Here is a 14,759-nt window from a genome sequence, read left to right as displayed (position 1 = left end):
ATTTGTATCTCTAGAGATGTGCAATAGACTAACATTTCAATCACGGTCCAAGAGAAGCCGAAGATCAAGGAAATCAGAAGCTAACCCTTGGAAATAAAACTTGTCATTCGCCAAAGCTTCCAAAATATTCCGTCAATCTACCTCACAGATAGCACGACGAATGTTAGCATCCCACAACATGCTTAAGCGAAAATGTGATTGGGGCCTGAGGAAGGGATGAAGAGTCTTAATTGTGACTAAATCCCGAATCTTGCGGCATCCAAATGATGACCGTATACCGGATATTTAAAAGTGAAATGTGATCGAAGAGAAAGAGTTGCGTGAATCAATCAAAACCCAAATAAAAATTAAAAAAAGGCACAGTGTATGTCCTAGAAGGCACTGTTGTCCACACTACACACCCCACCACAATATCATAAAGTTGCACACTTTTTTCCATGATGCTCCTTTCTCATTCACACTCACACTCACTGCGTCTAGTTTCTTCTTTTTTCCTTTGCTGATTCCTCTATAAAAAACACACATCCTTTTCTCTCCCTTTTCTTCATTCATTCATTCACCGCGTGTGATCCATAACACCATTCCCTGTGATTAGGGTTTGAAATGTGGAGGGAGAATGGAACCTTCTGAGTCTGATTCACCTGCTGCAGTTACCAATGGCGACAACAACCCACAACAACAACAACAACTGGGTTCTGAACCTTCTTCTCCCGTTGCTCATCCTCCACCGCCGTCAGATCTCAATCACGCCGCGGAGGAGGATGATGATGACGCACTTGGTGGAGAGTTTCAGAACAAGCTGGATTTGAAGGGTGAGGATGATGGGGGTGCTGAAACTGGTGAGAAAGCTTCCGATGATGGAGGGGTTTGTGATGCGGAATCTGTTAAGGGTGGTGAAGGGTTTGATGGAGATAGCAGGGGTTGGGATAACAGTAGTTGGGGTGAGAATGTGATTGAAGAGGTGGGTAGAGAGGCTTATGGGGGTGGAGATTTTGATGGTGATGATGGATTGGAGCAAAATGACGAGGTGGGTATTGAGGCATTTGGAGGGAGAGATTTTGATGTTGATGTTGATGTTGATGGAGTGGAGCAAAATGAAGAGAAAACCAGTGGTGGGAGTGGGACTTCTAACTACCCTTTGAGGCCTGATGCTGAAGATTGTTCATTCTATATGAAAACTGGGAGTTGCAAGTTTGGATTCCATTGCAGGTTTAACCACCCCATTAGGAGGAGAACCCAGGTATTTCTTTTATCTTTCTTCTCCTTTACATTTTTGAGATGTTATGTTTGTTAGTGTTGCTTCTGTTGTGATTCGGTTGAATTGATGTTTGTTAGTGCTGCTGATTCATCCATTTATATGTTCCATTTTGAAGTTTGGAAGTGAAGCTCAGATTTCACTATTGTAGAGGTTATATTTGGGCCCATGATTCCCTTTGTGTGTATGGTGTCATTGTATTATCAGTAGAATCCATTGGTTGAGGAGGGCATTTTGCCTTCCCTGAAGGTAGTACCTTTGATCGGAGGGACTGGTAATAACTGTTACAATTGTATCGTGGTTGGTTCGAACATAATATTGGATTGTAAGTTTTGGAGGAAGTGCTATCTTGTTAATATGCCTTTAAAATGTTTGTTTTGGTCTTTCTTTTTCCTCTGTGGTATTGCTTATTTACTTCTGCAAGCTTCAAAATTTTCCTCATTTTCTGAGGTCTTCTATAAGGCATAAGGAGTACACTAGGTTTAAAAGGAGAAAGAAAAAGTAGTATCTTGGTAGGGATAATAGGTACATGGTGATTGAGAAAACCAATCAGGTTCTCTTTGCCATTTTATGAGTGAAAACATTATTCAACTTTTGCTTCTTAAACTGATCTGTTTTTTTGCTGTTTTAATGATAAATGCAGGCTGTTAAGGAGAAGGCAGGAGAAAGAGAAGAACCAACAGAAAGATCAAGCCTGACAGAGTGCAAGGTTTTTGTCAAATTTTTGCTTCTAAACACTTTCTGTTGCAAATTATAGTTTTCATATTTTTTTATTCTAACATATTATTACTTTGGCTTTTGTGTTATAATCATTAATACATTCAAGATCCTCTGGCTATGTGATTTTCCATGGAAGATTGTATGTTTAATGAAAGGGCTTTAACTAACCTCGCCTGGCCCGTGGGTTAATCCCATAGCTATGCAGTGGGTCTCCTGGTCAAAGACCAAAAGAAGGAGGTTCAAAGTTAACGTTGAACTTCATATTTTTCATTTCCATTGTAATAGTGAGATCATAAATCTTTTACGAAATTATATGTTCAATTGTTGGTTGGTGCTGTCATCTTTTCTTTCCTTGCAAATTGCAATACTTGTGATCTGTGACAACAATGGAGTCTATATTAGACTATGATTTGTTTTGTTTGCTCATGTCTGGTTTATGTTTTGATCTTTGCTGTCTACATTCTGTAAATAGCCTAGGAGGGACAAAGAGACATTGTTCTGCATGTTAGTTTGGTTTTTATCATGGTATATTAGTTGGTTGGTTTTTTTTAGTGTTATCATGTCATGCTAACTAGGATAATGAAGACAATAATAATTTTCATGTTAAGATTAGTGATAATAATCTTAAATGAATGGATGAAAACATTTATAAATACACGCTTTTTGAGCTACTTCACCAATTATAAGGTTTAATATTGATTGGACCTCTGAAACTACTCATGAGCGAAGCATGTTTATATATGATGTGTACGATTAATATCTTTCCTGAGCCATATCTTCAGTATATGACACTACTACTGACATTGTCATAATGATTTTTTTTGCTTGATGTTATGGCAGTATTATCTAAGGTCTGGGGGTTGTAAGTTTGGAAAAGCTTGCAAGTATAACCACACAAGAGGAAGCAGTTCAACAGCACCAAAACTTAACTTTATCGGCCTACCTATTCGTCTGGTATGATCTTTGTTTCTTACCTATGAAAAGATATATACTATCTGTCTCTGAAGTCTTCAAAAATAGTTGTTACTCACATATTAATAATGTTGGTTTCTATGATAGGGAGAGAGAGAGTGCCCCTTTTACATGCGCACTGGCTCTTGTAAGTATGGAGCAAACTGCAGGTTTAATCATCCTGATCCTACAAGTGTTGGAGGATCTGATCCTCCCCCAGGGTATGGTAATGTGGGGTCATTTAAAGGTGCATCACCTTCTGTACCCTCGTGGTCTTCTTCAAAAACATTAAATGAGACTTCTTTTATGCCGATGATCCTTAAGCCAAGTCAAGGAGTTTCTCCCCAAAATTCTGACTGGAATGGATATCAGGTATTCAATGTCAATAACCATCTGGCGAGGGTCCTTTAATTATATAATTAGTACTAGATACTATTTAGTCTGTCAATTTTCTATCATGCAAAGTTAACGCTCTCTGTTTCTGCTCCATATGTTGCATGAGCAGTTCCATGACCTATTTGTTTTTCTTTTTATTACTATATGTTTCCATGCCATTGGTACACAGGTTTCTTTTGAAATGGCTTTCTAGATTGTGAGATAATGTTTGCTCTTGGCTGTTGCCGACTTGTCATTAGTCCTATGTGTTTTTTATTACTTGTAAAGTGAAGACTGAATAGTGAAATGAATATTAAGCTACTTGAGGTTTGACTTAATATGCGAAAGATCAGTTACTCAAAAGTCAAAAAACGTTTTCTTCCTTATGATTTGTTTAAGCTATTTGTAGATCTGGGCATAATCCATCTTGTTAAACAAGCAACATATTGCCGAATGATACAAGATTAAATAATTGATCTTTAGTTTTATGCCTAGAAGTGAATTTTAAAGTGCACATTACTGAGTGCTAAAAGTAAACAAAAAACAAAGTTAAGTATATCTTCTATTATTTCGAATTTATGAACATTCAAAATCTCCCCCCCAGGCAGTGTTCAATTCACTGATATACAATACAAGTCACTGAGTGGTATCTTTGTTGTTTTTTTCCCCCAATTTTGTATGAGTTAATTGTTCTGCCTGCTGAACTCTCACAAGTTATTGTTTTCCCGTCAACTTGACCTGTTCATTGTTTGTAAAGGCACCTGTCTACCTATCTGAGAGGAGTATGCATCCAACTTCTGCATATGTCATGAACCCAGCAATTGAAACAAACGCTTACATGCACCGTCAAAGGCAGATGCCAGTTGAAGAGTATCCAGAAAGGCCTGGTGAACCTGAATGCAGCTACTTCTTAAAAACTGGGGCTTGCAAATTTAAATCTAATTGTAAATTTCACCATCCAAGGAATCGAGTTGCAAGATTACCTCCATGCATCCTCAGTGACAAGGGCCTGCCTCTGAGACCTGTAAGTTATCCTGCTGATTTTTTGCATTCTATGAAATATTTAAAATGGATTTAACATGGCTATGTAGCCTAGAGATGATTGAGTTTCTGATTTCTGAAAGATAATTCCTTTAGTTTTATTAGTCATACAAGATTACAAGCTAGATTGGCTAGTTTCTCTTACATAATTATCTGTCATGAAATGCAGGACCAGAATGTCTGCTCGCATTACAGTCGTTATGGAATTTGCAAATTTGGACCAGCTTGTAGGTATGACCACCCAATAGACCCACTGCCCGTGATGATGCCTGGACTCGGCCTGCAATCCTACCCAAACTCAGCTGATGTTGAGATGGCTGGGTTGGGTGGAAGTGCAGGTGCAAGTGATGTGAGAATTCAGCAATCTGTGTAAACATCTTTGTCAAGGATCTTCTAGTCTTAAGGATGCATGTCACCCATATTTTGTAGACTTCTTCGTAAACATGATAGATTTATTAAACATTTCATGGCTCTGCCCAAGGCAACAGAAGCTTTGCTGAAAATAGATACATATATATATGTCAAACAGATGTTTTGATGTATCTATAACAAGTAACATCTGCATCTGGAGATTATCTTTTGTTTCTGGATTGTTTTCTCTAAATTGGATTTTATAGATAGACCGGCATGAATGGTGAATGTTGGTTATCTTGTTTTATATTTGATTTTTAGTCTTTTCAAAATACCCTAATTTTCATGGTTGGTCTCTTGTTTTAATTTTTTAGGTCTCTTGCTCTCACAAAAGAAACCCTAGCTGAACCAATAACTCCTTTTTTCTCACACAACGTCACCATGCTTTTAGCCTCCCGCTGGGAATTTCCGAGGAGGAGATTTCCCCCCTCCTTAGTAAGGAATTCCTATCCTCTAGGTAGTATCTCCCATTTTCCCCCTTTTCTATGCTATCCTTCCTCCCTCCTCCACTAGCTGTGGTCCCTCCTCCCTTTGCAATCTCGTATGATTTCTTCTTCTATCTTTTTCTCATTTAATTGGTCCAATATCCTTCTCTCCCCTACAATCCTCCCTCTTCTAACATTGTGTATTCCACTTCCTCTTCCCTTTATCCCCTCCTTTGAATTATCGCTTTAGTCAACCTTTATGTGGCTTTGATTTAGTGTTATGGATATCCATCCTTCCAGCACAGCAGTGCCAGAACGGGTCTGGAAAAAAAATGTCAAGACTATTAAAGTGAAGGATAGGATCTAAGACGTATTTTTGACACATGCTTAATTTTGATGTCAAAGTTTATTGAGGTGGATTTGTGAGTTCTTTTATTTATTTTTTGTTTGCTTGTGTTTATTGTGAATTTTTTAGCTAAGCTTGCCGTGTATTGTAATGCTTTTAGTATTGTCCTTATGAGATTTATCTTCCCATTTGTTTGATGTAAAGGTCGTTTGGCCACCTTTGTGACTTTAATCTCATCACCATTTAAAAAAGGTTTTCGATAGTTGGTGTTGCAAGCTACAATTCCACTTAATTATGTTTTCTGGTTCATTAAAAATAATAAGATTTTTAGACAGTTTTCATAGATTATTTTCAGTAATTTATTTCCATCCTCTTAGTGAGGTTTTTTTCCCTTCCTCCTATCCTCCTCTCCTTGCCACAAGCTACAACCACGATTTGCCTCCTTAACTCCTCCCCTCATCTCTAGTGGATTTGTCATCCCGAAGCTCTGACTGGTGTCCCCTATAGAGTTCATGGAGCTGTAGTAGTGTCTTCCCTTTAAAAGCCTTGGTTTTGACCAAAGTTTGTTAAAAAATGGGCTTATTAGATCAAGTGTGCTAACACAACTACCACAATATTGGAATATCTCTACCAAAGCAAAAAAAATCATGTTGAAATTGGATTCAAGAGCCTCAATGTTCATTGCATTATATGTTTTGAACTCCTGCTCTTTTATCACTTGGTGGTGATAATCAACGGTGTAGTCAAGAAATTAGAGTAAATCGTACCAGAGCCTACATTGTGTTGTGTTTTCCTAATGCTTTGTTAGGACTTGAGATTGAGATTTATTGCACTGGCTTCTAAGTGTCGTTTGATTTAGGCGTAGCCCTTTATTGAATCTCCTTTGACAAAAAGTCTAATAGGACCTTATAGACTTGTTGGCACTTGACTAAAATCAATTTTTCAGTTAATCACAAGTCATGTAAAGGAAGAACCTTAAAGAAATATATAGAACTGGTCAGACCATATCACCATAAGACGGTAAGTGTAATAATAGCTCATAACATGTGAATATTTTTCATACATTTTTTTTCATTTTCTTTATGTTAGTTTTGTACAAATTTTTCCCTTACACCACCTTTCACATAATATTTTTGCACTAGTAGTCAATATTGATCAACGTGAGAAAAAAGAAAACTACTGGCAAATTTCATTTGCATATAACTAATACGAGGCTGTGATTCTGCAGAGGCAAAGAAGGTAAAAAAACACAAAGCAAAATGGAAAAAAAGAAAAAGAAGGTGAAAGTGAACAAATAGGATAATAAGCCATCCCTTCTCCACCAAATGTGCAAGAACATGGTACACACTACACATAACAATTTGGCGTTAGTCGAGGGCTCCTCTTGTCTAATCCATATTCGGAGCACATTCCATGCTCTCTAGGTAGCTAACCGCAGCAAAACCACTTTCTCTGCATTTAAATTTGATTCCACAAATTAAATGAAGCCTAAGAAGGATGTTCGGTGCATCTTCGGGTACACAATAGAAAATAACGGTGAGGTAAAATCATGGTCGACATAAGCAACTTTCATTGGCTTTAATTTCTGCCCACTATGATAACTTCATCATGTTTTTCATCAAACACCAAGCTTGAACTAATTGGATTTCATGCCGTCAAGGAATCTTGCATGAGGAGTGCTACAAACACTTTGTCACTCTATTTTCAACATTTTCTCTTTTATTGGTTGAGATCAATGTAAGGTCCACTAAATCGTATAGGTCTCACTCTCAATCTGGTGAGACCTACATAAATTTTAACCAATAAATGAGAAAGTGTTGGAAAGAGAATGACAAAGCGAGTGTTGGTAGCATTTCTCTTTGTGCATTCAAACATTTTGAGATATCTGATTACGACCAGAGGGTTTACATTCCAAAGTTATTTATTAAAACTTGAAATGTGAATCCTCCTAGATGATGTGAGATTTCCTTGACGGCAGGAAAACTAAATCCCCCAGAAAATTAACACTAGTTTTAACTATTTAGTTTCACCTTTGTAGGAGGAAACTGAGCATAATTAGCATTCTTGGACTCAGAATCAGATTTACGTGGAGTTGCCATGTTAGTTGCAGAACTGCTAGTCTTCTTCTCATCTCTAGCCTTGTTGAATATGACAGTAAACCCTTCGGCTGACGCAGGATTGTTCACATCCCACTCACCAAATTTAGGCAATGGCCGACCTTTATCTTGCTGTACATGAAAAAGACAAAAACAAGTTGAACAATTTTTGCAAGATGAGTTTAATCTCTTCACAGCATGTTCTGTTCCATTACAGCAAATTCATATTATGATACTATCTTTACAATGTACATTCAGAAATGTTAAGTAAACCTCCCACTAAAACCAAATAATGAGAATAACTAAAAGAAGAGAGACAAATAATAGATGTGATCATAGGAAGAGATGGACATCGAAAAATGTGGTGTATATGGGTGCCGATACTTTTGGGTGTTAAAAATCAGGAATTGAAGTACATTCTCTTAGTGTATATTAGGATTTATGTTGAACACAACGTCTAGTCAACATCAACATGTCAAAATCTTATTTTTCCATTTTGTGTGTTTTCCGGTAAAACCAAAAAAACACTTAGTAAAAGAAACGATTTGTCATGTGCAAATATAAAAAATATTTAGATGTGATCTAACATAGAATTTGATTTAAAACAAAACCTTTTTTTCTACCCTTTCCACCAAAAGTAATGTAAAAATATCACAACCAGCACATACATCTATATAGCAGAACAGGATGATACGATATATATGAGCAGGGTGTTCATCCATTGATTCCAGAATTAACCTTAATTTTGTTTCCTTGAAACACAAATTGCACAAGTGCTAACTCATGTATGCATGATTCAATTTATACATTAATCCTTTAAAATGAAAGATAGAGATATCTCAGACATTTTCTAAAAAATGAAATGAAAATCCAGCCTCATCAGCAGAAAATCTCCAATAATGCAAGCAATTAGAGTCTTTACACATGCCAATTAAGGATGAATAAAATGCAATTTAACTGATGATATCCATTGACATTGACAACATATATACATACATATTATATATCAAAGAAGTTTCATGAATTATTATTGTATTCATCAATCTTTCACCAACAATATAATTGAAAATGGTGTGTGGAGAAATTAATATACCGAAGCCATGGATGAGAATAGCTAGCAGGCAAGGTAGAGACGATTGGATTGAGAGAGAAAAAGACCAACAATGGATTGACGATGGAGGAACACAACACACACCAGACCAGGTTTAATTTGGAGACAGGAAGTAATCTAGGATTTTAAGGTGTTAAGGGAAGGAGAAGGAGAGGATTGTGTTAAGGGAAGGAAAACAAAACGGCATGGATGAGCGAATCCCTGTCGTTTGCTTTGTTGGACGATCTAGATGAACCTTAACCGTTTCTTGTTTAATTTCCTTTCATTTAAGGACAACACCAGAAACAAACAGTGTCATTTATAATAGGCATTTTCTAAACTCTCCATTTTATTTGTCGTTCAACCTTTTTATTTTATTTGTAAAGGTGATCAAAATAATTCATTTTGGACTTAATTGAACTTAACTCTAGCTCCCCTTACATTAGTGTAGAATGCATGAAAAAGATAAGGGATAAAAGAACACAAACGATATTTATTCTAGTTCATCTCAAACCACGCGGACTACGTCTAATCTCCTTACTCACTTAAGGAATTTCCCATTCTCTTTCTCGCGAGATACAAGTATATGACATTGTTTCTTTAGACTTCCACAATAGTCTTTCAATAGCCTCTTCAAACTTTCTCCCAATCAAAAGATTGAAGTAGATATAATCAAAATTAGAAATGAATGCTAGGAAGAATGATTTCAACTAAGTTGTCAAGAGCTTTCACATTCTAGACAGAGTTACGATTTCAGCTAAGTTGTTGAGAGCTTTCACAATATTCATTTCAAAATTAGGAATGATGTTCAGTCCTTATGCTCTCCATTCTTCACGGTCTTCTTGAGTACCATGAGAGAACAAAATAGTCGTTTGAATCCTCTCTTCCCTTAGCAGCAATTTTACATTAAGACAGAAGAACTTAATGCATATCCTTTGGCATTTTTTGCATGCTCAGAATGTATCATCAAAGTATGATGAAGCAGAGGACAGCACAACTTCACAGGTTTTCTGGAAAGCAACTGTGTAAGTGACTAGTAATGTTGTCTTCCAGGGAGTAGGTCTTGAAATGCTTGACATTAGAGCGTCTACCTTAGGTGATCTTAAGCATGTTCAAATGAATTAGAACTTGGCATGATTGCTTTAGTACTGTGCATCTTCTAATGCTTTAGCATAGAACTTAGGCTTCAAAACTTGATGAAATCTTCTGGTACTAGCCATCTAATAGGGTAGAGTTGACCATCTCAGCATATGTTTATAAAATAGAGAGAACAAATTTTATCTATGTTTTTTTTTGCTTACATCAGAATCCAATCGTGATCAAAATCATATTTATTCTCCACCATTCCCTGAAAAGGGAGAATTCAACAACAAAGAGTTTGAAAGGCCACAGTGCTCAAGGAAAAGATGAGTGATGGGTGTATTGTGACAATCATTCTCTGAATAAAACTACAAACCATGGGATCAAAATCAAAATGCTACTTCCACATCACAAGTTACCAGCCAAAAGGAGAAAAGGAGCCCATATACTGGTCATCAAAAACTGTCTTGATCTCATCAAATGACAATGCTGGTGCGGCAAAAATTTTGAGCATACTAGAAAAGGCTCGGAAGTCTGTGCAGATTGCTGGTTACAACAAGTGAGGCCTAGCGGTAATTGTCCAGATTGCAAATAGGAACAAGTGCGGTATGAGTCGTAGGTCATGTACTTAGGGCACATGAGAATAGGATCAACAACCTTGTACTTTGCAACCTGTTCGCTGACCTCCCTTAAGTCACCTTTGGTGAAAATCAAAGCCACGTTCCCGACGAGGAGGGGAACAAGGTTAAGGAAGGCCTTGTTGCCTGTTTTCTCTGCATCGTCAATGATAGAACGTTTCATCAACGAGTTCTTTCCCATCACCACCACCGAATCACCGTGGAGTGCCCTCCGTATCCCCTGAAGCTGGTTCGACCCAACATTGTCTGCGGAAACCACCAGCACCTGGCTGTACTCTCGAAGAAGCTTACACATCTTCGAATCGTAAGCTGCCTTCGACACCTTCCCCGCCATTGTTGCTCCTTGACTCTCGAAGTTCTTCTTCCCCTACATCGTCACCATAGCGCATTAACAATTTACTCATATATGTTTTATCTCTTTTTTTAATCCAAGCATAAGAGTTCATCATTTCATTGACTAAATATAAAATTGCATTCAAATATAGAGGTCATGAAATAAAGGCAATTAAGAGAAAACAGAACAGCCACTGAAATATGAAATTGAACTGAACTGACAAGTCATTTTTCAATTGAATTCATTACAAATTTCTCTTTCTAGATTTATATATCCTTTGAAGTTTAATCTACAAAAAGATTGTTTCATTCTCTCACTCAACACTACAGTGACCAGAACTCAAAAGGCATATCCAATACTAATAGCACAATCTAATGCAGAGGAAAATTTTCCATAACAACACTCATACACAAATCAAAATAAAAAATAAAAAAAAATCAAACACAAGCAAAAATGAACATGAAAATAGAGTCCAAATCTAGAAAAACACCGTTGAAGATGCCGCCGCGAGGTTGGCTGCGAGATGGTAAAAGATGATGGAGCGGCACCGGTTCGCGGTGGCGGAGTGGTGCGGCTAAGGTTTGGCTATGGAGATGGTGATTGAGTTCGAATTCGGGGAGAAGATGGAAATCGAAGGAGGAGCACTTGGGTTTAAGGGATAGTTTGGGCTTTAGGTACTAGTTACTAGTATCAATTTTTTTTTGAAATTGGGCCTATTGTAGCTTTTTAGACAAACTTCATACAATTAAGTTTTTTTTTATAAGCATACAATTAACTGAATTAAGTATCTAACCTAGTGACACCATCAGAAGATATATACATTAGTTAAACGAAAACTAATTAAAATATTTTTGTTATTCTAGTTTTTATGTACTCTCAAGCATGTAGATTAACTGACACGAGGTTGTTCTGGCTTAAATAAGGTCTCTGGTTCGTGTCTTTGTGAATGCAGTTTCCTTATCCGCTACACGAAGAAAGTCAAAGTCGATGGATAAGTCTTGCGATTTGTTCAAACCAGAAGAAAAAAGGAAAAAAAATATGTGTCCAAAGAGAAAATGAGAAAGCCTGCTAGGTTGGAAATCCAAGTACGGTTAGCATAGGCAAAAGGTAAAGCTAAAAAACAAAATCTTCCTTAGGCTAAAAACCCACAAGAGCAGTCAAGATAAAACAAGGGCATTGCCAAAAAAGAAGACACATCGATACTTAGAAAATTTGAGATGAGTGATAATGTTGTGAAGTTAAGGTAAGTGGGAAGGAAACTTTGTTGCTAAAAGGGATGTGAAGATGTTTGCAAATCTAAAGTCTTAGAGCTGAGAAATGAACACAATGTGGACAAGCCTAATCAGTTTCTTTGATCAGTCATCATTTTTATGCAGTTTGGAAATGCCTTAAGCATTCAAAGGCGTTATCGAGGTATAAGGAGCTTGTTTGCGAGTCTATCTTGAGATTGTTCTGGTGCATGGGGCTCTTTGCTATCAGAGGATGGACGTGGGTCCTTCTTGTCCATTTTGGTGCTGCTTGTGAGACCACATCCCATGCTTTACTATTTTTTTCGAAACCTCAACTGCTCTAGTTTAGATCCTCTCTTGGATAACAATTGTAGGGCTCTATGGAGTTATCTTTTGCTCAAATTTTTTACAGGTTTTTCCAGGATGTCGATGATGTGGCTCTTCATGCCTTTATTACTATGGCATAATGTAATATGGGAGAGGAGGAATAAACTTGTTTTTCAGCGGGTGCGACTTCTATTTGATTTGGTGTTTCAGCAAGCCGATGTCTTTGGTCTCCTTCTAATTTGCGTCACGTCGAGAGATTCCACACACCTCCAACCTTCTTGGAGTTATCCTACACAGGGGGTGTTAAGGTCAATTTTGATACTTCTATGATTGTTTTGCATGTGGTTGGATTTGGATTCATAGTGAGGGATCATGAAGGTTATATTTTAGTTGTAGCTGCCGCTTCCCCGTTCAATGTGCTTTAACCGGTGACTGCGGATGCTTTATCTTTGAGATAGGCTTTATCTTTAGCTTTAGATTTGATTTTGAAGAGAGTGAGCTTTGAGATAGATTGTTGAAACTCTTCAACCTTTGGTGTAAACTCATCTTTGGTAGATCTCATTTACATTCAGTTGTGTGTGATCTTGCTCTTAGTTTTGATTTTACGGATATTTACTTTGTGGGTAGAGGCAAAACACCATCGTCGATGTCCTAGTTATGAAGGTTTTTGCTTATGGTCATCATGTTTGGATTGAGGAGCTTCCTCCTTAAACCACAACATATTTGACCCACCTAAACACAAGAATGACCCGCTGGAAAAAAGATTGGTGTTTGGTGGAAATCATTATGGTTAATGACTAAATTTCAATCATTCAGAAAACAAATAAAATAGTGTGAACAATTCTTGGCTTTCATTTGATAGCAACCAACATTTGTTCATGAAAATTAAAATGGGTCAATCACTATTTTGGTCTATATAATGATGTTCTACTTTCATCCCTAGCCGGAAAAAATTGACTTTTGCTCTTGTATTTGAGGAAATGCTGAGATTTTCTCTCCTATGTCATGAGTGTACGTTCTAAATGAGTAAGAGTATTTGGTGTCCTATTTATTCCATTTTTCTTATGCTGTGTTTGGAACGAGGGAAAGAGAGTGGAATGATTGATGAAGGAAAGAAAAGGGACGCTAAAATATTCCTTCAATTATTTGGATTGCTTCCGACAAAGGGAGGAAAGATTAATTTTGGTGGGGCCTACAATGAAAATGTTTCCACCCTTCTTTGGACGGAAAATGATAGATACGTGAGTTTTTTGTTTAATTAACGAAAATACCCTCTAGTTGCATCTACCCTCCTTTTCACATTATTTTATTAAATTTTTGAGCTTTTGTAGCTGTGAACAAAAGGAACGAGTTACGTGGAGGTTGATTTATGTTTCCTGTATGTTTTTTTTTTATATGATGGCTATAATAACACATTTAAAAAATAATATAATCTATGTACGAACTTTATAAGATCTTAATATGCTATTTGGGTATTTATGTCATTTCATAAATATACACATTTCTTTCCTTCAATCTTTCCTTTTACTTTTTATCAAACCAAATAGGGTTAAAAACTATAATCGTCCCTGAACTTTGAGTGAGATTTGAAAATCGTCCCTCGCCGAAAAATTATCCGAAAACCATCCTTAGACTATTGAAAACAATTTAGACCCGTCCCTCCGGCCACCATAGGTCCGACCAACGTGTTTACGTGGTTGTCCACGTCAATTAATGAGCCTACGTGTAATTTTTTTATTATTTAAAATTAAAAAAAATTCCTAATTATTTCATTTAACCCAATTATCCTAAATTAACCCTAAATCCCCAAATTAACCCTAAACCCCCTTTGAACCCAGAAATTTTACAAGGTTCCATCTTTGAACATTCTGCATTGAACATTGCTCTTGAAACAGAGTAAAACAAAGAAGGAAAACACTGCATCAGATTCTGGGGTGGGGTTGGAGAGGGAAGAGAACAAGAAACCACCGCCACCACCCCCAACCTCACGCACCACCACGCCCACCCACCACCACGGCACAAACCCATCACCCCCAATCTCACCAACCCAGAAACCCACCCACCACCAGAGCAAAAATCGACCACCCTCACTCCCACCACCCTCAACCTCACCACGGCACAAACCCACCACCTCCAACCTCACCTACCCAGAAACCCATACCCACCACACCCACCCACCACCCCCAACCTCACCAACTTAGAAACCCATACCCACCACCAGAGCAGAAACAGACCACCCTTACTCCCACCACCCTCACCCCCATCGAACAACCCCCACCACCAAGAAACTCAAACCCAACCCCACAGATCTGTCAAGCAAACCAGAAAAAAAAAAAGAAGAAGAAGAAACTAACACAGCAACAACAACATGCAAATGGAAAATCAAAGTTTAATCGTTTAGATCTGGCCGTTTGGGAAGGGATTTAGGGTTCGATTTGTTT

At 37.5% G+C, this 14,759-nt stretch overlaps 3 protein-coding genes and 1 long non-coding RNA gene across 4 annotated transcripts; 2 read left to right on the top strand and 2 right to left on the bottom strand.

The window, feature by feature from the left end:
* The first annotated feature begins 432 nt into the window (after window positions 1-432).
* On the top strand, window positions 433-5,002 carry LOC130711818 (zinc finger CCCH domain-containing protein 43). Its single transcript, XM_057561577.1, has 6 exons — window positions 433-1,240; window positions 1,899-1,964; window positions 2,816-2,929; window positions 3,035-3,298; window positions 4,059-4,325; window positions 4,512-5,002. The coding sequence occupies exons 1-6, from the start codon at window positions 617-619 to the stop codon at window positions 4,713-4,715; spliced, it is 1,539 nt and encodes a 512-aa protein (XP_057417560.1). The 5' UTR covers window positions 433-616; the 3' UTR covers window positions 4,716-5,002.
* A 1,819-nt stretch (window positions 5,003-6,821) lies between these two features.
* Window positions 6,822-8,972, bottom strand: LOC130713974 (protein NOI4-like). The gene is made up of 3 exons (XM_057563798.1): window positions 8,714-8,972; window positions 7,555-7,752; window positions 6,822-6,976 (listed from the first exon to the last, which is right to left on the bottom strand). Exons 1-3 carry the CDS (start codon window positions 8,720-8,722, stop codon window positions 6,953-6,955), a joined length of 231 nt encoding a protein of 76 aa, XP_057419781.1. The 5' UTR covers window positions 8,723-8,972; the 3' UTR covers window positions 6,822-6,952.
* A 1,054-nt stretch (window positions 8,973-10,026) lies between these two features.
* LOC130711569 (60S acidic ribosomal protein P0-like) lies at window positions 10,027-11,410 on the bottom strand. The gene is made up of 2 exons (XM_057561250.1): window positions 11,253-11,410; window positions 10,027-10,795 (listed from the first exon to the last, which is right to left on the bottom strand). The coding sequence occupies exon 2, from the start codon at window positions 10,760-10,762 to the stop codon at window positions 10,199-10,201; it is 564 nt and encodes a 187-aa protein (XP_057417233.1). The 5' UTR covers window positions 10,763-10,795; window positions 11,253-11,410; the 3' UTR covers window positions 10,027-10,198.
* A 211-nt stretch (window positions 11,411-11,621) lies between these two features.
* On the top strand, window positions 11,622-12,898 carry LOC130711570 (uncharacterized). Its single transcript, XR_009010725.1, has 2 exons — window positions 11,622-12,282; window positions 12,404-12,898. It is a non-coding gene; the product is annotated as an uncharacterized LOC130711570 (long non-coding RNA).
* Window positions 12,899-14,759: the final 1,861 nt, after the last annotated feature.

This window comes from Lotus japonicus, chromosome 4, assembly GCF_012489685.1.
Source record: "Lotus japonicus ecotype B-129 chromosome 4, LjGifu_v1.2".
In the NCBI taxonomy this organism is placed as follows: Eukaryota; Viridiplantae; Streptophyta; class Magnoliopsida; order Fabales; family Fabaceae; genus Lotus; species Lotus japonicus.
The sequence above is the reverse complement of the archived record's forward strand: the minus strand, read 5'-3'. Positions and strand labels throughout refer to the sequence as shown.